General features: G+C 40.0%; 1 protein-coding gene and 1 long non-coding RNA gene across 5 annotated transcripts; one reads left to right on the top strand and one right to left on the bottom strand.

Moving 5' to 3' along the window:
* Positions 1–1,047: 1,047 nt before the first annotated feature.
* flad1 (flavin adenine dinucleotide synthetase 1) lies at positions 1,048–11,293 on the top strand. 4 transcript variants are annotated; one of them, XM_019878648.1, is made up of 11 exons: positions 1,048–1,143; positions 1,550–1,638; positions 2,268–2,412; positions 2,837–3,214; positions 4,274–4,387; positions 4,456–4,723; positions 7,172–7,319; positions 7,511–7,609; positions 9,600–9,789; positions 10,833–10,906; positions 10,998–11,293. In XM_019878648.1, exons 2-11 carry the CDS (start codon positions 1,631–1,633, stop codon positions 11,131–11,133), a joined length of 1,560 nt encoding a protein of 519 aa, XP_019734207.1. In that variant the 5' UTR covers positions 1,048–1,143; positions 1,550–1,630; the 3' UTR covers positions 11,134–11,293. The 4 variants fall into 4 exon arrangements, with proteins under 4 accessions (XP_019734207.1, XP_019734205.1, XP_019734208.1 ...); XM_019878649.1 differs by having other exon boundaries at positions 1,064–1,139; XM_019878646.1 differs by lacking the exon at positions 1,550–1,638 and having other exon boundaries at positions 1,054–1,139.
* A 6,509-nt stretch (positions 11,294–17,802) lies between these two features.
* Positions 17,803–19,950, bottom strand: LOC109521125 (uncharacterized). The gene is made up of 3 exons (XR_002169293.1): positions 19,548–19,950; positions 19,181–19,295; positions 17,803–18,374 (listed from the first exon to the last, which is right to left on the bottom strand). It is a non-coding gene; the product is annotated as an uncharacterized LOC109521125 (long non-coding RNA).
* Between the last annotated feature and the right edge of the window lie 1,302 nt (positions 19,951–21,252).

Genomic DNA, 21,252 nt, shown 5'->3' on the forward strand with positions numbered 1-21,252 from the left:
TTGCGTAATAGCAGAAATCCCATCGCGCACTTCATTGAAAATGCGAACAAGAGTTGCACAACACGGAAAAAAAGAAGACATTGAAAGTTTCCTTAGGGTCACCGCTGACTGAGCACATCTGCTTATCGTCATTGTTCATCTTGATTTTCAAATTGGCTGTGAATGGTGGCTTTTTCATCTTTTTTAAATCATTAATTTAGCGTAACCACGTTCAAAATTAGCACGGAAATCACCGCATGTAAACCCAAATATCCCAAATCTTTGAATCTATTTATTTTCAATTAAAACATACATGTTATGTATATAAAATACATACAGTATATAATCTATTTTGAAGGGGATTCTTAATAGATAAAAAGTTCAGTCGAACAATGACTATTTTGACGTTTAAAGGAATTGCAGTATATAGTGACAGCAAAAGTGGTCAAAGTCTTGAAAGATTGACTAATTCAAGTTTAAATTTAAAAAAATGATGATTTATTATGATAGATTATTGAAATTTGCAGTGTGGATACGCATATGGTTCATTTTATTTTTATCACGGTTAATTAAAATCCATAATGTATTTTTCCTGCAAATATTTATGATATTTCATCTTTCTTAATTTCAATTTTAATTTAAAAGTTCCATATTGAAGCCAGTTCGCTGAGGAATAACATGATCAAATTTCACATTGCATGCATTGCGCCATCCGCAGGCCTCGCAAATTACTCCAGACAGAACAATGAATATTTAGAAGGTCGAAATCGTGTCGTAGCGCCTCCGACCAAAAGAGGCGCTCAAGGTTAATCGAGTAAAATAAGCGCGAATGTCGTAGTCAATGTTCGAAACCAATCTGTCGTAACTGGGGATGGTCGAACGAAATGTTAATTAGTCACAAGTCAGAACTGTTGCAAATAGTCTTATGGTCGTCTTATATAATTATAATAATTTACAAGTCTTCGCTTCCATAGTCCTCACATGAACGGAAGACCGGACCTTTGTTGTTTACTTCCGCATTTCCACGCTAAGACCCGCCTTCGTCAATTTGATTGGCTTCCTTGCAAAAAAGACCCGTGCTCTTTCTTCATGATTGGACGGCGACGGTTTTGTCAGTTGAATGACGTGACGCAGCTGGCTCGGCAAGGAACACATGCAACGTCAGTAAGTATTGTATTCATAGAGTATATTTAGTAACTCTGAACACACACAAGATAGTTCATTTTATTACTCGCGAGCAGAGTGAGGTAATAAAGCGCTTCAAACGAAACAAAATGACAATTTATCAGTTGGCGTGCCCATTGCTAATATGCTACCTCTGGCTCGTGTAACTCGGAGCAAGGAGACAGATTACACGAGAAGCCATTGAAGTCACACTGGAGTTGATGTTCGTCTAGAAAGTCACCCTGCCAACAATTCCAAATGTAGGAGCCCAAGGAAAAGACATCATAATTGATCTGATTCCTGATCATATATATGGCACAATTTACTTCTATTCCCTTCGATGTCGATTCCTGATCATATATATGGCACAATTTACTTCTATTCCCTTCGATGTCTCTCTTCCAAGGTTCTTCCTTGTAGGATCCGTTAAGAAACGCAAGGAGGGCTGAGCTGTGTAATAATTACAGACACTCCCGATGGATTCTTCATGTTGATGTAAGATTCAAATTCCATGTTCTACATACACCAACTGGCCACAGCATTAGGTACCTCACAGCACTAATCAAACGAGATCTAGTACAGGAGATGCCTACAAAACTATTCGGTGTTGAATGGCGCTTACTGCGGTGAGTGCATCGTAACGAGAGGCGTTTCTAATAATTTGGATCCTCTCGTGTGTCTCAGAACAACCAATTTTGAACCTGTGAGATGCTTTTGGAGCTAAATTAGGTGACCAAAATACAGTGACAGCCCTACATTTGGTAACTGGGCCTTAATGGGGATGTAAATGACTTAATCCACCTCCGAATACCACCACTCTCATATTGGAGTTATAGAAACCATCAATGTTGTACAAAAATACTCAGAGAAAACCCACGCAGGCATGGGGAGAACATGCTAACTCCACACAGGAAGGCCGGAGCTGGGATCGAACCGACGACCTCTGCACTGGGAGGTTTACGCACTAACCACTCGATCACTGAGCCGCCCCTGCAATAAAGAACCACAAACATAAACACAGTTGTGTTCAGGCAGAGCTTTTGAATCTCATTAAATCACGGGTGTGTACTGTATAAAATGCTTGATGAATGTATGCACTCACATGTTCCTGTTGTGTCTCGTAGCCCAGGTTTTTTGAAGCTGAGTCGGCCGGTGGTGCGTTTGAGGAGACTGGCAGCTCAGCTGGGCAAAGTAGCGATGTCCACTGCCGCGGCTAATGGAGAGGCTCCTACTGCGGCCATCCTCATCATCGGGGATGAGATACTCAAGGTGAAGCTCCAGAGGAACAGAGGTTGGATCTTTTAGAATTGGCTTCCTGCAACGTTCCTAAAACTTGAAGACTACATTGTCCAGAGGTGGTAATGTGAGAATGTATGTGCACATTTAGCTGGCAACCAGTTCAGCATGTACCCAGTCAGCCGGGATAGTATCCATCTCATGTATGGCCTTCATGAAAAAGGATGGATGGATATTACCCTATTTGATCAGCGTTTTACAACTGAGAATCTGACAGCTGTTCTTGGATTTTAAATAATTCCCCATTAATTCTATTACAAGACATGATTGTGACACATCTTTGAAAGTCCAATGTCATAATGTCATGCCCCCATGTTTGAATTTGATCCAGCAAGACCATGAAGTCATCATTTAAGTCATGGTCTCTGACAGCCATCTTTGATCTTGTCTCTCTCAGGGCCACACGGTGGACACCAACAGTGCCTTCCTTACGCGAGCGTTGCGGAAGCTCGGCGTGTCCGTGCAGCGCATAACAGTCATCCCGGACGTCCAGGAGGTCATCGCCAAAGAAGTGGCTCTCCTTTCTTCCCAGCACACCCACCTCATCACTTCCGGAGGCATCGGGCCCACCCATGACGACGTCACCTTTGAGAGCGTTGCTATGGCCTTCCAGGAGGAGGTCTATCCCCACCCTGAGCTCTCACGGCTGGTGGAGGAATTCTTCGGGGTGGTGGACAAAGGCAGCCCGGCCATGAAGATGGCCATGGTGCCCAGATCAGCCAAACTCAACTTCGGAACAGATGCTCAGACAGGAAAACCTCTCCGCTATCCATTGGTGGGTGATCACTGAATGTTTTTTTTTGCATACTTGCCTCTGCTTGCCTGCGTTTGTCACAAAAAAAAAAAAAAAAAAAAAAACACATAAGAGGGACCTTGGAAAAAAATTGCATATTAAATCTCAATCGCAATGGTAGAAAAAAAAATCACAATTAGATTATTTTTCAAAATCGTTCAGCTCTAGAAGTAATACCAAATTGGACCGTTTTCTCATGGCTTGCAGCCATCGCGCCAATTTATTTCTACACTTGAGTGGTGTGTGTGCATCCACGGGCACATTAGTCGATGTGGAAAAATCGTCCCCGTGTAGCTTCATGACACATTTAACAATAATCAAATTATACAAGGTATTCTCTTAAGTGCCATACTGCAGACCACACTGATGTTGATCTTGTTCCCTCCATTAGAAAGGAAGTTAATAGACAGCACTCCTAAGCACACACATGCTTTGAATGTGTGTGAGTCAAAAGTGGTCATAAAAAAATGTTGCCTCTTTTGCTTACACTTCCATTTCTATCATTTCCAACTTCATGGTACATTTCCTGCGCTCTCCTATATTTCCCATGGAGAAAATCCTCAGAGCATCTAAAGTAAAAAACAAAACAAAAAAAAAAAGAAACCCTCATATATAGGTCGGTCTCCACCACTTGTATGCTTGTAGCCAATTGCGATGCAGCCTTGATCGATCACAAGCAATGCGACCAGCATGCAAAATCTGTGTGAACAGCAAACACACTTTTTTTTTCTTCGTTTCAACATATATTTTTTTTACGATTGAAGTTGAACCTTCCACAGTGAGAATAAAATCATCTTACCCCCAGCTTTGCATGCTTGTTGACAGAAATGCAGGTCGATGCTTCTTAAAATGACAGTGTCATATTTGTTTCAGGCCTCTAATTATATTCCAACCCAACATCACACCCAGCAATTTTTTAAAAACAATCTTGTGGTTGATGATGGAAACCACAAGTATAAAAAGATTTTTTTTAATTACAGCTAAAGCCATTATGCTTTGTTTTTTTCTTTTTTTTTTTGTTGTTGTTTTTTTTTTCCACAGGTGAGCGTGCGTAATGTATACATCTTCCCAGGAATCCCATCTCTAATGGAAAGAGCCTTTCATGGGTTGGAGCACCTCTTTGCGAGTTCAGGAACCACGTTTCACACTCGTGAGGTAAGCCTCATGATCATATCTGTTTCCAAATAATAATGTCTGTTCTATAAATTCGGATTTGTTTTTAGGTGTTTGTGGCTGAGGATGAGGCCGGGATTGCCCCCTTGCTCACCAAATTGCAGGCCTCCTGGGGCCACAAGGTGGCCCTCGGCTCTTACCCTGACTGGCTGAGCAACTACCACCGAGTCAGGCTGGTGCTGGACTCGGACAGCCAGGAGGAGGTGGACAAAGCTCGGGCGCAGCTGATCGAGGAGCTGCCTAAGGGAAGCGTGGTGCCTTTAGTGAAGGACCCGGTGTCCATCGCCACTGCTGAAGTGTACATGTTGGCCAACAGCGGTAAGAGAAATAAAGCAGCGGGCGGCACCAACCTTTTTTGTTGTTTTTTTTTTTTGTTTGTTTTTTTGTTTTTTTTGTTTGTTTTTACGTCATGGACCGGATTCACAGGAAGTAATATTTGAAGGAGGGCATCAAAACAAATGATTAAAAATGCAACTCATCATTACTTTCAATGTAGTTCTTGTGATTGTAGTGAGCCCTGCGTTTTTTTTCTGCAACACGCCCGTCCCTTCGTCAATCACAATGCCCAATTTCCTTTTGATTGTCAACCAAAATATTTTAAATGATTTTTACACATTATTTTAATAATAATAATTATTACTTTCCATGTGTCATATTAAACTGCAGTTTACTGCTACTTTGAACCTGCTTATCAACATTTCTAAGTAATGAGAGTAGTTGTATCTAATTTAAGATGCATATCAGGTTCAAGGTTCAAGGTTCAAGGTTCAACTTTATTGTCAAATATGCATACATTGACATGTAGCATGGATGAAATTTATTTCTCTCAATCCTCAGCAAACAGTGAAAGACAATGTAGTCTAAAACAGTATAAACATATAGACGATATATACAATAAAAGACGATATATACAATAAAAGCAGCATAAAACAATGGCACTTGAGGCTATTGAGGATAAAAGTGACGTAGTGCATTGTGCAATATGCAATATGCAGATGACGGATAATGAGGGGTTTGTTTTTTTGTTTTTTTTGTTTGTTTTTACGTCATGGACCGGATTCACAGGAAGTAATATTTGAAGGAGGGCATCAAAACAAATGATTAAAAATGCAACTCATCATTACTTTCAATGTAGTTCTTGTGATTGTAGTGAGCCCTGCGTTTTTTTTCTGCAACACGCCCGTCCCTTCGTCAATCACAATGCCCAATTTCCTTTTGATTGTCAACCAAAATATTTTAAATGATTTTTACACATTATTTTAATAATAATAATTATTACTTTCCATGTGTCATATTAAACTGCAGTTTACTGCTACTTTGAACCTGCTTATCAACATTTCTAAGTAATGAGAGTAGTTGTATCTAATTTAAGATGCATATCAGGTTCAAGGTTCAAGGTTCAAGGTTCAACTTTATTGTCAAATATGCATACATTGACATGTAGCATGGATGAAATTTATTTCTCTCAATCCTCAGCAAACAGTGAAAGACAATGTAGTCTAAAACAGTATAAACATATAGACGATATATACAATAAAAGACGATATATACAATAAAAGCAGCATAAAACAATGGCACTTGAGGCTATTGAGGATAAAAGTGACGTAGTGCATTGTGCAATATGCAATATGCAGATGACGGATAATGAGGGGAGGGTCATAGTCTGTGACAGGAGGCAGGGGTCGGGCAGAGGCAGAGGGTGGGGAGTTTGGGCAGAGCACGGAGGGAGTTGAGTCTCCTGACCGCCTGGTGGAAGAAACTGTCTTTGAGCCTGCTGGTTCTGGCACGGAGACTTTGCAATCTCCTTCCCGACGGCAGCAGGCTGAAGAGGCTGTGGGATGGGTGTGTGGGGTCGCCTGCGATCCGGATGGCATGGCGGGTCAGCCGGGAGTAGTAAATGTCCACGAGTGGGGGCAGAGAGACACCAATGATCTTCTCAGCTGTTCTCACGGTGCGCTGCAAGGTCTTTTGGCAGGACACAGTGCAAGCACCATACCACACAGTGATACAGCTGGACAGGATGCTCTCAATGGTGCCTGTATAAAATGTCTGCATGATGGGGGGCGGGAAAAGCATTGTATATTATATATGCATCGTAAGCAATGTATCAGGTTTTATACATTTTAAATAGAAGCTGATTTCTGTAGTCCTCCATGAAAGGAGAAAAGGAGACGGATTGTCTTTGCGTTGAATCAAAATAGGACACCTGCAAATATTTGCATTTACTTTGGAAAACAATTCTAAGCATTTTTACAAATTTTTCCCACACATTAGGGACCAAATCACTCACTGAATCATAATTAATGCTTGTTTTTTTGTTTTTTTTTTTCACTTTCAATTCGAAATGATGTTCTGTTTTTGAATCACAGTTGTTTTCTGTGATCCTCAATTAATTGAAAAAAAAATTGATGACAGATCATGATTAAAATAATTGAGTCATATCCTTAATTTTAAATAATCATGAAATGGTTTACGTTTTTATTTTAGCCTTTTTTTTTTTTGCATGACATGTTTACTTGTAAATTTTTTTAAATTGTAAACAAAGGCATGTAACTCGCCATTGGTGGGGGGACACCGTAAAGAAAGTCACTGGTCTGGCTCCGCAGACGTCTCATGGACTGGTACTGAAAGCTCACCCAAAGCATTTTAACTGAAACTAAATGAAAACCTCTGTTGAGATTGAAGGGGTGATAGCGAGAACATCGGTAATACAAAACGCACCGACATTTTTGAATAATCTCCCGCGGCGGGTATCCTTCCCTGCAGGCACACCGCTGGGCGAGAAAGTTACGTCCGCGCTCAAAACAGTCGAGGCGGCGCTGGATCAGTATTCCACGGAGGAAGTCTGCGTCGGCTTTAACGGCGGCAAGGACTGCACAGCGCTGTTGCATCTCTACTACGCGGCGCTGAAGAGGTAAAAGGAAAAAAAAAAGGAGCATCGAAACACTGAGCTGTAGACAAGACAAATGATCTGAGACGTGAGATGAAATGAGAATTCTGAAAGGAAAACATGACACCGGACACATTCCGGGAGATAGTGACGAGAAATCTGTGTCTTGTTATTGCTCTTATTTCTTTGATTTGATGTCCCATTTCTGCTCTCAGGCGCTACCCCGACAGTAAAGACAAGGTGAAAGCTCTTTACATTCGCATTGTCTCCCCATTCTCCGAAATGGAGCGGTTCCTTCAGGATACTATAAAAAGGTGAAGTCATCAATCTCCTCTCAAGTACTTCCATACACTGCATTCAAACTGACTACAGTGGTGAGGTCGACCGCAATCCATTCTGTGACTTGACTGAAAACATTTCCTCCTTGAGGTCAGTTATATTTGGAAGGATTGGTTCCAGATGAAAAAAACCTTGATTACGGCGTGTCCTCGGTTTAGGATGGCGCAGAAATACGACGTTTGAGGGGTTACGAATGGCGTACTGAACTACTTTCCAGACTTGCGTGCAGTGAGGGTACTTTATCATGAGGCTCAAGAAAGCACACTTATGCCGTATTTGCTCTTTTTCATTTGATTTTTAAAAAAAATAAATTATGGCCGAGGAGTGTTTCATACAAATATTTACAGCAAAATTTAGGATAGTGATAAATTACGCTGCGTTCCATTTTCAGATTACATCCCCTTCATGCTAATAAAACTGCAGTAAAGCGAGGGCCCGCTGTAAAGGTAATGTAACAGTTGAACATTATTTACTGTCATACAAGTAGAAGTTTAGCAGTATAATAAGAGTATGTTACAAATTTTCAAAGACTTTTAACTTTAATGACAAAAGTGCTGTCACACAAGAAAAAAAAAAATTAGCAGGGAATGTCAGGTAAAAACATCGGGCTATATTCTCACAAATGTGCATGTGTTTTGTTTGTTTTGTTTTTTTTAACACGCCAGGCATACACACCTTCAAGGTACGCCAATTATCCCATAATGACTTCTGACACACCCACCACGCTGAACCGGCTCAAGTGCGCGCAACAACCAAAGAGGGTTGACTCATTGAAAACTGACAGTGGCTGAAATTTCTGTCGAGTGGAGTTTTCCTAAGACATGTCAATGCCATCGAAATCCATTTGGAAAATATGTCACATTTTGAGTGTGAAAATAATTTTCATAGCTACGATGGAAGTTAATCATCACCTTATGACCGAACGCATCACGTATCGCTCATGTATGGAGCGGCGAGTACTCTGCAGCCTTCACCCGCGCTGTCCGAGCAGGAAACTAAATTAAAACAATGTTAGGCCGTCCTGAGAAGCTTAATGCTGTCCCTGATTTATCCAGAGTGCGTGACCGGTGGAAAGTGCGCAAGTGACGGAAGTGGATGGGAAAATGAGCGCATTTAGAAAAGCTTGCAAGCAGTGCCTTTTCTGATTTAAGCACACGGGAGAATACGTAAGACAGAAAACACTTTTGGCGGCAGAGTGGCTAGCGCAAGCAGCTAACATAGCAGTCTTCATTTTCACTCAGTGCCCCCTCTTGTCAAACAGCACAAGATCCAAATCACAATCCTTTTTTTTTTTTTTTTCACAAAAAATTGGGCAAGTTAACACGAGTAGGAACAAAACAAAACAAAAAATGACTTAGAAACCTACCAAAATACAACTACCAATACACTTCTGCTTGATCATTCACAGGACATCATGGAAAATTGAACAAAACTACTTGCTGTCTTTTTTTAAAATTTTTTTACTTCAAATGATTTATCTTATTACATGCCAACTTTTCAATGGGAAATACCTTCTTTTAACTACAGTCCTTGTTTCAATAAAATTTTCACAAAAAGCCTTTGACGGTGGCTTCAATAAATTGCGGTGTCCTGATGGCTCGCGTGGTGTCATGTTTTTACGATCACATTTTTTTTTGTTTTTTTTAGCTGAACAGTTCCACTTTCGGCACCACTGTTCAGAGGGATGCGGGTTTGAATCTCTACTCCACATACTCTGGCTTCCCCACACATCCCAAAAACAGTTTCGAGCCTCTGAGAATTAAATTGCTCATAGGTGAGAATGTGTATGTGACTGGTTACTTGGCTGGCCACCGGTTCAAGATGTACCCTGCCTCGAGCCCAAAGTCAGCTGAGATAAGCTCTAACTCGCCCGTGGCACAAATGAGAACAAACGCGACACTGTTTTTCCGATCTTGTGCAAACTAAACTTCTCAGTCACACTATCTGGCAACGCTCCTCCTTCAGATACGACCTGGATCTGTTTTCTGTGGAGGGCAGTATTCGGCAGGCGCTTAGCGAGGTGCAGGAAAGGAGGCCCGAGCTGAAAGCCGTCTTGATGGGAACCAGGAGGAGTGACCCTTACTCTCACACGCTAACCCCCATGTGTCCCACTGACCCTGACTGGCCGTCCTATATGAGAGTCAACCCTTTACTGGTCAGTGACACTCTTGTTTACATATCTTTCATTGGATGAAATTATACCTCGGTTTACTATGTTACTCTTTCAGTGCCAGCCAGTTAAAAAAAAAAAAAAGAAAAAAAAGACAGAGAGAACGTATTGCATGCCCGCCAATGTCGAGCATTCTGACTGATTTTTGACCTCCCAAGAATATTGATTTATATGTAAACATAGAAACTACTAGATAAAAGATATTGTCTTCTCTCATCACACAAAAATGTATTCAATTTTTTAATAAGCCACAGTAGAACATGAGTTGGGTTCACTCAAAAAAAATGCAGAAAACTATTTTTGGGTGAAAGCGCATATTTTATGCACAACAGTGACTTTGATGCTATTATTTTTTGCTTTAGTGATGCCTGAAACTGAATCGTCATTTTCCTCTTTAAAATACAAACAGCAACAATGAGAATATACTTTTGAATGTCAAAATAGTGCAATTACAAGTATCCCAGGTGTAACAATTTTACATTTCACAAACTGTTTGCACACTATTCTGTCGTAGTAGTATTTAGTAGTGTGTGTGCATGCATCATGCCATGCCTTTGTGTTTGTTTTTACTTGACGTAATAGTTTCTACTTCTAAATTTCAATCAACTCTGTCATGTTTTCTCTTTTCTGACACTCTTTGTCGCAGATTTAATGTGACAATCACAAGCTGCTTGTAAGAGTCGAATTTCCAGAGATTCGCCATGTTTGCGACATTGTTTTTGATAATGCTCTCTTTCAAAAGAGACCCAACGCTGCTATCTGCTGGCACTAGACAGTGTTTTTACTTTCCCATCCTAATGATCAAACCAGAGACTTTTCTGCCCCCAGTCACAGAAATAAAAAACCGTAGTTGACGCCAATTAGCATCACAGGTGCTCCTTGTTCGAGTTCCTGTTGACGACATTTCATGTGAACGGTGCTCAGAGTTAAAATTGTCAGTGTATCATTAAGAAAAGAAATTGAATGTTCTTATGCACAGAATGATACATCAGTTCTAATCCATTAAAATTGGACTTCTTTCAACACAGGACTGGACTTATCACGACATTTGGTCCTTTTTGAGGACGTTATACGTTCCCTACTGCATTCTTTATGATAAAGGGTAAGAACACACTCACCCTGCATCCATTGTCTCCTCCATTTAAAGTCCCATCTTTAACTGCATGATTTTTTTTTCCCCTACTACGGCGTAGGTACACGTCACTGGGCAGCATGGACAACACGTGTCGAAACGCGGCACTGCAGGTGGTCGATGGCAGAGGGGTAAAGCGCTACCAGCCAGCCTACCGATTAGAAAATGAAGAAGAGGAGCGGAACTCTCGTGTGTGACACTTTCTCGCATGGACGTATTTTATTTTTTATTTTTTACCCCATTCAGTAGATGAAATATCCGGAAAAGAAGACTGTGTTTGCGTAATTACGATTGTTTTTGTGTTACTGATCCATAAGCTTTTTCGCTGCTGAATAAAGCATCAATCAAGTCCTCTTTATCACTGGTCACGTGACTATTTCAACATACACTTCATTGATTTAGCATGAGTGTGAGACTGATTTGTCTCGCCATTCAATCCAATAATTTGCAGAGAGGGATGGCTGCCATCACTGTATAACTCCTGTCAAAAGACTCAAAACACATGGATGATGTTCAAATATCCCCCCCCCCCCAGACGCGTGCGTAACATTAAATGTGATAGAAACTGGCAACTACATCATCAAAACTCAAATTAAAGTCAAATAATGAGCAAGTACATCAAACTAAAATGTAAATGCAACACTCTTGCTCCCATTTTTTTTTTTTTAATGATTTGAGCGAAAGATCTTCAAATCACACTGTTTTGGGGGGGGTGGTTCTGTCTCATACAAATGCAGAATATGCCTATTGTGACTATGACAATTGAGGGTGGAACTCAGGCAAGCCGTTACTCAAGTGTTGCTATATTTAGAAATTTAGGACTCATGGCAACTTGTTATGAAAGAGACCATCAACAAATTTAGCAGCTCATTGTGGTGTTATCAGCAACATCCGAAGATCCTGTTAGTTCCACCCAGAACAGATGTTCACCACTCTCCATCCAGGCTGCAAATGACTGGGACGTGTGTGAAGCTGCCACTGGCTAATTTCACAAATCTGGGTCACACTTATTATGTAAATTAGTCCCACTGTTACATTACACAGTTCAGCACAGCTTTACTCCTGGACACATTTTCAGAAACTGGCAGATCAAGGATTTACTTGGTCGTTTAATTTCACTCTTGATGGGTGGCCAGAGTCTTTCAAGACTGAACTGTTTCTATACGAGTAATTAAAAACACGTCTCATGATACGTATACTTTAAGTAGTCTGCATAGTTGGGGATGGGGGGGGGCAGTATTATACATTAAATTACCACCTTAATAAATCACAGAGACAACAGAAAACTAACACTATCCATCCATTAATCAAATTTGTAAAAACCTAAATGAACCTATCATGCATATTTTGGGCATATGGAACATCTAACTGTGAAAAATTAATCCATTCTCTAATTTTATCCAGTTAGACTATTGCAGATCGCTCCAAAAAAAAAAAAAAAAATCACTTTCTCGCCTCCCGCTGATTTAGAATGCAGAAGGAAGCTACCAGTAAGCCTCGAACTGAATTAAATAGATGACATGTGTCACCTCAATTATCATCACTTTATTGGTTTGACGTTTCTTTTAGAATTGATTTAAAATTTTTTCTGACCTATTTGAAAGAAAATATGGCTCGGACTCTTTTCACCCAAAGCATCCTGGGTAAGGGTCTTGAAGTTGTTCCAAAGTCAGGGTTTAAATCTAAAGGTAGGAAATTGTCCATCAGAGCGCCTCGACCTTGGGACATCCTTTCCCAGGAGCTGAGATACCCGAAATTGGTGACGCCGTTTCAATCATTCACCGAGCGGTGAAGTGTGCTCGCACGTAGCCAATGTTTATGCATTGTCAGGTTTCGTCCAATGTTGCAAGAAGTCGCAAAGACGTTCGCAAGACTTTCCCAAACAGTTTAAATGGTTGCAAACAGTGCCGATCAAAATTTCTTTGCGACAAGAAGAACTGTTTGAGACCATTAAAATTCTCGGCAAACATCTTTGCGGCCTTTAACTCACTTTTAGACGCTAACTTTTTTTGTGATATCATCTTCTGACCCATCTATTTTTCAAAATGAAATTTAATATTGCATGTATTTGTTTTTGTGTATTAAAAGATATATATTTTGAACAACCGTTTCAATCATTCACTGAGCGGTGAAGTGTGCGCGCACGTAGCCAATGTTTATTTATTGTCAGGTTTCGTTCAATGTTGCAAGCAGTCGCAAAGACGTTCGCCAGACATTCCCAAACAGTGCCGATCAAAATTTCTTTGTGACAAGAAAAACTGTTTGAGACCATTTAAAATTCTCGGCAAACATCTTTGCGGCCTTTAACTCACTTTTAGACGCTCGCTTTTTTTGTGATGTCATCTTCTGACCCATCTATTTTTCATAATAAAATTTAATATTGCATGTACTTGTTTTTGTGTATTAAAAGATATATATTTTGAACATCGAACATGAGCTTATTTTGGGTGTATGCTTTTCACTCTGTCAAAGCCCATTGTAAACACAGTGCACACACACGCACACGCACACGCACACGAGCACGCACACAAACGCACACGCTGTGCTGACGACCTCGTACTTGTAATTCACGCGGCGGCCCTCACGGGCGCGTTGTCCTCACGTTTTCCATTTAGCACCGCTGATGACAATAAATTGGCTTGACTCACTCGAGACACGATTGAATCCAGGAGGATCGATCCGCTCTCTGTCGCGTGGCATGCTGGGATCGTATATATAAATTTTTTTCTGTAAACCTAATCCGAAATAAAGCCGTACACGCCAGCTAATCATACACAGCTTCGTGTTGCAAAAGTCGACTAGATTAACTCTAACACAACGCAAAATGCTAAAGACAAGCTAATGAATAGCATCTTAAAAATTTTAGAAGTATTTAAACGCTAATATGTACCCCAACCCTGAAGAGTAATGTTCACGCAAATAAAGCAGCGCATATACTGTACCTTTGGTGAAAAAGGAATCCGATTTTTGAGTTTCATTCAAATACAACACTTGTAGTGTAGACGCACTACAAGTGTTGTATTTGAATGAAACATAGTCCTTGTTCAGTAAAAGTTTCGGTTTTTGTATACTTGATCAAAATACAATATCATAATTGCAAAAATACAATGGTAATCTCGAATATTGTTAATCACGATCGGAGAGTTTTCAAATATAGTCGAAGTACTTGTAGTTGCACATTTGAAAAATCACAATGTCCCTAATATTCACACCGATGTTTTTTTTTTCCCCCCTGGGCAACAGTACGCATGAATAGCAGTTGAGCAAAGTCGACTTGGTTGTCTTTTGCCATTTACTTGCTTTTCATTGTAATCACAAGTCATTCCTTCCACGTTGTCAACTAAATCAACGGCATGTTTGTCCTGCCGTCTCACCTCCTGGGCTGCTTGGCCTCATTAGGCCTGATGCGTTTCAGCCCCATCAGCCTCGCCCTTCCCTTCTCCTTAGAGTCAGCGCACTCTTCTTGTCACCACTGCTTTCCCCCCGTCATTCACTTTAATTTCGCCTCCAGATCTCCAATCGTGGTTGTTATTGCTGGGCTTGGAAGAATCTCTCACATGCTCGTACTTGTGCTCTTTGGTCCGTTCGAGTGCTCGAAACACACCCGTAAATGAAAACAAATTTCAAAGTGATGTACTCTACAACCTTTCTCATTGTCACTTGGTCTCATTACTAACAATCAGGGTTATAATAGTTTTGGAATTAAAAAAATAAATAAATAAAAATACATATACCTGTATATAATTTTTACATTTGTAATTAGTTTTTATTAGTTTTAGTATTTGCTTTTTTATTTGTTTTATAGATAGGGTCAGCTATTCGTTGAAGTTTTTTAAAAATAATACTATTGGTCGAAATTTCCGTTAAGTTTCATACTTACGGTAGTAAGTTTGTTTGACTGTTTCCGCAAATCAGATTTTGCATTCTAATCGGTTGAACTAATCGGCAGCTACCACTATCTGATCTAAAACAGTAAGTCAGGAAAAGGCAACGGTTTTTCTTATTTTTCCTCTCATGACTACGCACACGTTTGACATGACTTAAATCAGCTTTACAAAGAAACCATTGCTGTCATTTTCTGTTTTAAAGCAACCGAAAGAAACAGTTGAGGTTTTCTGTTCCCTAAAAATCTGCAAGGTCTAACTTATTTTCAAGGCCCTCTGATTTAAAAAAAAAAAAAAAAAAAAGTAGAACCACCAAACCACGACTGTCTGTGTCTTATGTGTTGTGTTGTATTATTTTGCCATTTTATGTTAACTGTTCTTGGCACCCGCAGCGGCTCCTCTCTCTCCTGCGGTTGAGAGGAAAGTAATTTCATCTGTGCTGTATGTTGCACATGGAGCACATTTGACAATAAAGTTGACTTGAACTTGAACAACAACAACATCCATCATCGGAGACTTCCGCTTCGTGATGGTTTTGTTTTTTCTTTGGTGTTTTTGCGGAAAAGGAAAAGTGTGAAAATAAAAACTTGCTGCTGTGAACAATAGATCAATTAAATATTTACGAGATCCACATATTCACTTCACTTCCACTTATATTATCATCGACATTTCGTAATTTCGTAAGCCAGTGATTATAGTTCGACAAACACTTTCCAGCACACTTCTCATGTCAGTCTGGTATTGTGAAATTGTACTTTATTCTAGTTCTATTTTACACAAGTTAATTTGCCTTTCCTGTCACTTCGAAAGAACATCTTCGGTGCAGGTAATAACGGTTTTATGACGGTGACAGACTCAAGCCTGGAACAAATTATTGACTTTGAATTATTTCCCTTGGGGAAACTTTGAATCGATTGCGCACTTTTTTGCCAAATCTTGCACAGAAACGGCAATAAAACAAAAATATTGCTCAGCCGCCTGCTTGGGTGAGGTCATAACTGACTGTCAGACAGGTTTTACTTTGTGCATATTATTGCGGCGGAGAGCTCCACTGCATCGTAGTGAAAACGCTGTCCACATCAACTGAGTACATGCAGGAAAAGTGAAAATAGGCTTGAGTTGGAATGTTTTGCTAAAAACGGAGTGCAGAAGGACCTTGGCAGCCACGAAGATAAATGTGTTCAGATCCATTTTCATTCTATTGTACCATTCCTTCGCAAATGGTGGGACGGGACCTCCTGGGGGCGATACCAGTGGTGGGGCGCGCGTGTGACACGAGGGAACATTTTTTTCTCTTTTTTTTTTTTTTTTTATTTGGAGGAAGGTTGAAGGAACACGAAAAACGATTTTGATAGTTATTCTAAGTTGAGCTATATTTAGTCCATTTTGTTTGCCTGAATGTGTAATGAGATTTTTATTTTTTTTTTGTAAACGAGCAATTGAAATTTTGGAGCAATGTGGATCAAAGTTAGTGCACAAACTAATTTATACCAGCACAAGAAACAATTCCGAATGCAACAAACTGATGTATGGTAACTCAAGTAAGGTGGCTTAGTATTATTACTTTTTTCCTGAAAATTAGTCATTTTGGAGATGTGAGGATTATGCCCGTGAGTGTCGATATGCTGCACACAGGAGGTCGAGAGTAAAAGCGGACCCCCCACCAGTTGTGTTCCTTACAGTTGCATTTCCAACATGTTTTTTTTCATATACAGTCATACCTCAGTTTTCGACCATAATCCGTTCCAGAAGGCTGTTCGAAAAGCGATTTGTTTGAAATCCGAAACTATTTTATTCGCCCATGATTAGGGGCCTCCTACGACCTGGCGTCCACATGTGTGGACAAAAATGCATCCCTTGCAAAAGTTCGGGTCTGAGGAGGCTATGCAGAAATAACATAAAAACAGTCAGATTTGCGTAATTCACAACAAACACGTCTGCTCACAATGAACGGTACACGAGGAAGCATCATTTCCTCATGTAAGGAAGTCGAGAGAAGTCAAGTGGCGTATTTGGGTTTGCTCAGTTTGGTCGAAAAACGGTTTTCGGGCGTAACCCGAGTCGTAAAAATCTCATAAAACCGATTTGGTCAAGAACAGAGACATTGGAAAACCGAGATTTGACTGTATGAAAAATACCTCCATAACCACAGCAATCAGCATTATCTCTGCAAATTCAGCATGGTCGATCCAGATGTCTTGCACTGGATGTGTACCTACATGTACAGATATGCACGTACTGTATACGAACAACACATAAATCCTCGCTGCTCTCTCATGTCACACTGTTCCTTCTGATATAAACACAATGTGAACAACTGTGCGATAGGGACTCAGCATGACTCAGCAGGGTCTTTAGTTCACGGTGAAGCAGGTGTGTTTGTGTGCGAACTGGAAGCATGTGGCGAGCCTTGATAATGGAGCCAACTGAGCATACCAGACGCCGAAATGTGTTTTTCTCTAAAAAGGATCCACATCCCCGATCCAATTGCTCGGCAGCTCCTGCAGTGTAAAACGAGACTTGAAGGTGCATGACACAGCGATTCGGGCGACGGGTCCTTGACGAGGGCGACGTGGGGGACGGGGGGTTCTTTGAGGCGATGCAAATTGCCAGCCGGGCTGCATGTAGAATCAGTAGACCAGAACACGGACAATGGCGATGCTTGCTATCAAAATGTCACTTGCTGAAAGTGGAGGAATGAAAGGGAAAGCAGGAGGAGAAAGTGGGAGTCGGGGCATGTGTGACGGGTGCTGCTCAAGACTAAGACCTCCTCCTGCACAATCTATCAGAAATGGCCTTCAGATGGTGGTTTCGTGTTCGTGTCAATGCTGCAAAGCCTTTTAAAATGTCAAGATATTTGCTCTCACATTGTCACACAAAAAATATATATATAATTGTACGCAAGGAAAATATGAAACATTTTTCATGCTGTCAAAGAATCAAAGCTGAAAATGCAGAGGATTAAAAAAATGAAGCTGGTAGACAAGGAATACTAGAGAAACGTTTTTTACATTTCACCTTGGACATCTCAACTATTTTGGGAACATGACCTTTGATATCTTTTTTTTTTTGCTTGATATGAATATGACTTTAGCAGTGAAAGTAAACACTAATGTACTGATTTGAAATCAGCCATATGGGAACAAATGCCCCTGTTCATAAACCGCTTTAGAAGAATAAAAGCTAAAAATTAGAAGAAGAAATTCGAAGAAAAAAAAAAAGCTTTCTAACATATGATCAGACACGAATGTCTTTACCGTCAGATTTTGTGAAGCAGCCGTGGTTCATTTCCCAAGGTCATTCCTTTCGGCCTTGTTCTAAGATCTAATAGATTCCTCCTTTCCTCATGCGCCCAAATCTAAGTTGTATTTAAGCCTGGGCCACCGACAGGGATGAAAAAATATCCCCCTTGGTGGAGGTAATAAATGCCAGTGTGACATCAGGTCATCATCCAGTGACGGTTGCCCGGGTAACCGATGCACTGACGAGCTCACCAGAGGGTAGTTTCCTGCTTTGTCTCAATGCTCCACACTCCTCAGAGTGACATTGCCGGCCTGGTGAGTGAAAACAGCAAGTAGTGACACACATTGTTGGCCACCCGACCTTGCACTTCTACTCTGTATTGAATACAAATTGTGAACAAAAACACAAACAAACAAATAAAAAACAACAACTAAAAACTGCCGCATCTGTGAACAGCATGCACATGAAAGTCATCACTCTGTATTAAAGTAATATAAAGTAAAAATTGCGTGAATAAAATACAGTGGATCTACTGTCATCTTGTGTGTGCTACATTTCGGCGCAGATCATGGCTTCCAATTATTTTTATTATTATACAGTTTGCAAGTGAATCCTAATTCCGTATTAAATGTAAAAAACAGACTGGCAGAAAAAAAGATGAGCAGGTGGCTGCCACCTTGATTAACATTAACATAAAAACTTCACATAAAATTATATAAAAAAAAAAAAACAACTAAAAAAATAAAAAATTGATTTGGTGGGTGCAGATATCTACACAGTTTGCAGTTCTACAGTAAAACAATGTACTTTTAAACTCTACTTTTCTTTTAAACTGAAGTGCTTTATGTCACTCTGCTACTACGGTAAAGAAGTTGGTCTTTTAAAATCCGAGGGCAGTGAAACAGCTCGGAAGAGAAGTTAATCCTGAATTTTGAACAATTGAAAGGCATTTGGATGGTGTCTGTATAGTTTTAAACGCCCACACAGCTTTAGTCTTTTACTCTTCACTGCCCAAAGGGTCACATATTCAGTCTGCATCTCACCATGTGTAGCACTGAAACCACGCGCGCAATATAATGCAAGAAATGTCAAGCGGAGGAAAAGTTAGACCGCTTACTGTGTATCGCCATGACTCCTATTAGAAAACACCTGACAACACTGCGCACCACTGCTGTGTGTGCACATCTGACCACATTGTAGCTAGTGGAAGTTTTCGGCATCAACAATATGTGCTGAAAAAAAATGAGGCAGTACAACCTTAAAATATTGTAAATAAAACAAACAGGATAAACTTTTTTTTTCTTCAAAATTATAACGGTGCAGTAAACATTGGACAATGAATGGACCATATGTCATGATTTCGGGGCAGTCGCAACGTGACTCAAACATCAAAAATAAATACCTCGAATAACTGATAGAATTTGTGTTTGCCTTTATGTCAGCTACCAGGATACTTCCTGGTTCAAAACTAATAACGTAACTACCGTAAGTAACATTCCTGTGAATTTTGTGGACGGGGCTCTACCATTTGCCTTCTGTGACGAGGGGAACTAATACCCACTAGCTTGAAATCATAAGTAACTTACTAGCTAGTAACCACACAATAGCAAGCAACCTAGTAACAGTAAATTTAAAGTTTATAATTAGTTCGGAAACACACCAGTTAAATAGACAGCCAGCGAGTAACTAACTACTGTAGTTAGTAACCACACTTTGTAATTTACTTACAACTACACATACCTAACTGAATAAATTAGCTAATAAACAAACCCACAATCATCAAAACGAACTAATTAACTAAGAACCACAAACAGCAAGTCAGCTAGCATGTAAGCAAAACTAACTAGGGACCACAAATGAGCTAGTTACTTACTAGCACACATGCACACGCACACAGCTAAATAGCCAGCTTGCTACTAACCAAGAGCAACTACTGTACTGTCGTTAATAACCACACACAACAAGCCAGTTAACAAGTTAATAGTACACATACACAACTAAATAGCTGACTCGCTAGTAAAACTAATCAATGAGCTAGTGCTGGCACATTGTTAAAAAGTTAGATCGCAAATAAGCAAAATGCAAGGCAGATTTATTTATATTATGCTTTTCATATGGAAGGAGATGGAATGTGCTTCACATAATTAAAAGTATTAACAAATAAATGAACGACATTTAAAAGTAAATAAATAAACAATATAAGTAACTAGTGCTATATACACACGCACACACGTTCTGGCTGTTCAACTGTTCAAAACTATTGTGGGTTGACAAGTATAGCAAATAAAATGAAGGGGGTAGTAGGCTATCTTGATATGCTCCACCTTGGTTGTTGTACTAATCACATGAAAGCTTTCCCTGCGTGGAGGAGATACATTAATGCAGGCTGCTGGGATAACCGTTGAACAAAAGACCAGAAATCCTGTTAAAAGATTTTCTGAAGGAGTGTGTAATCCTTTTATTCATAGAAGGTCACTTCCTGCGGCACCTCACTCCTGTTCACCTTTCTTCAAACAGCTACCACCACGAGAGTCAACTACTACGTTCAGTCGACACTGCGCTCATGACATGCTACACTCTTCCCCTCAATTTTCAAGGCATACAAACAAGTCTTTGCTAATTGTAAAGTTTAGTTAAATAATTACAAAGTTCAATCCAGAGGAAGAAATTGACTCGATGGCAATGACAATTTTTTTTCTTCCCTTTAATAGTCTCTAGTTGTGATTAACAGCAGAAATGTACGCTTGAATATTCAACGGAGGCCCAATTAAAAGAGAAGGGAGAGGACCCGCTGTGTGGAAATTTAATGCACTATAATTAGCGAGAAGGCAGCGCAAGACTATCTGCCATTTAATGTGAAACTTGGGCACAAACTTCTTAACTACTTTTGGATTGTTTTGTTGTGTAGTATTTTCCTCATTTTGAAGCTTTACATACAGGAGAACAACTAGAGGAAAAGGAAAAAGAAAGAATTGTTGTGTGGGATAACATGCAGTGTGGGAAATAATTGGTTGATTCCCTGCTGAATTTGTAAGTTGGCTCACTCGCAATGAAATTAACAGTCTCCAGTTTTTCTGGTTTATTACGGAAATAGACAAAAGGCAGTCATAAAATTCATCCATAAAAACACACATTATAGAAGTTGTAAAACGTAGTGTTTTATTGAGTGTATTATTTGATCTGCACCAA

The sequence above is a fragment of the Hippocampus comes genome, unplaced genomic scaffold, assembly GCF_001891065.2.
Source record: "Hippocampus comes isolate QL1 unplaced genomic scaffold, H_comes_QL1_v1.1 scaffold315, whole genome shotgun sequence".
Taxonomy (NCBI): domain Eukaryota; kingdom Metazoa; phylum Chordata; class Actinopteri; order Syngnathiformes; family Syngnathidae; genus Hippocampus; species Hippocampus comes.

Coding starts and splice junctions, on each gene's coding strand:
- flad1 (XM_019878646.1), top strand. CDS start 1,069: ATGATTGGACGGCGACGGTTTTGTCAGTTGAATGACGTGACGCAGCTG. Junction 4,388..4,455: donor CCACGTTTCACACTCGTGAG/GTAAGCCTCATG, acceptor ATTTGTTTTTAG/GTGTTTGTGGCTGAGGATGA. Junction 7,610..9,599: donor CTTCAGGATACTATAAAAAG/GTGAAGTCATCA, acceptor CTCCTCCTTCAG/ATACGACCTGGATCTGTTTT.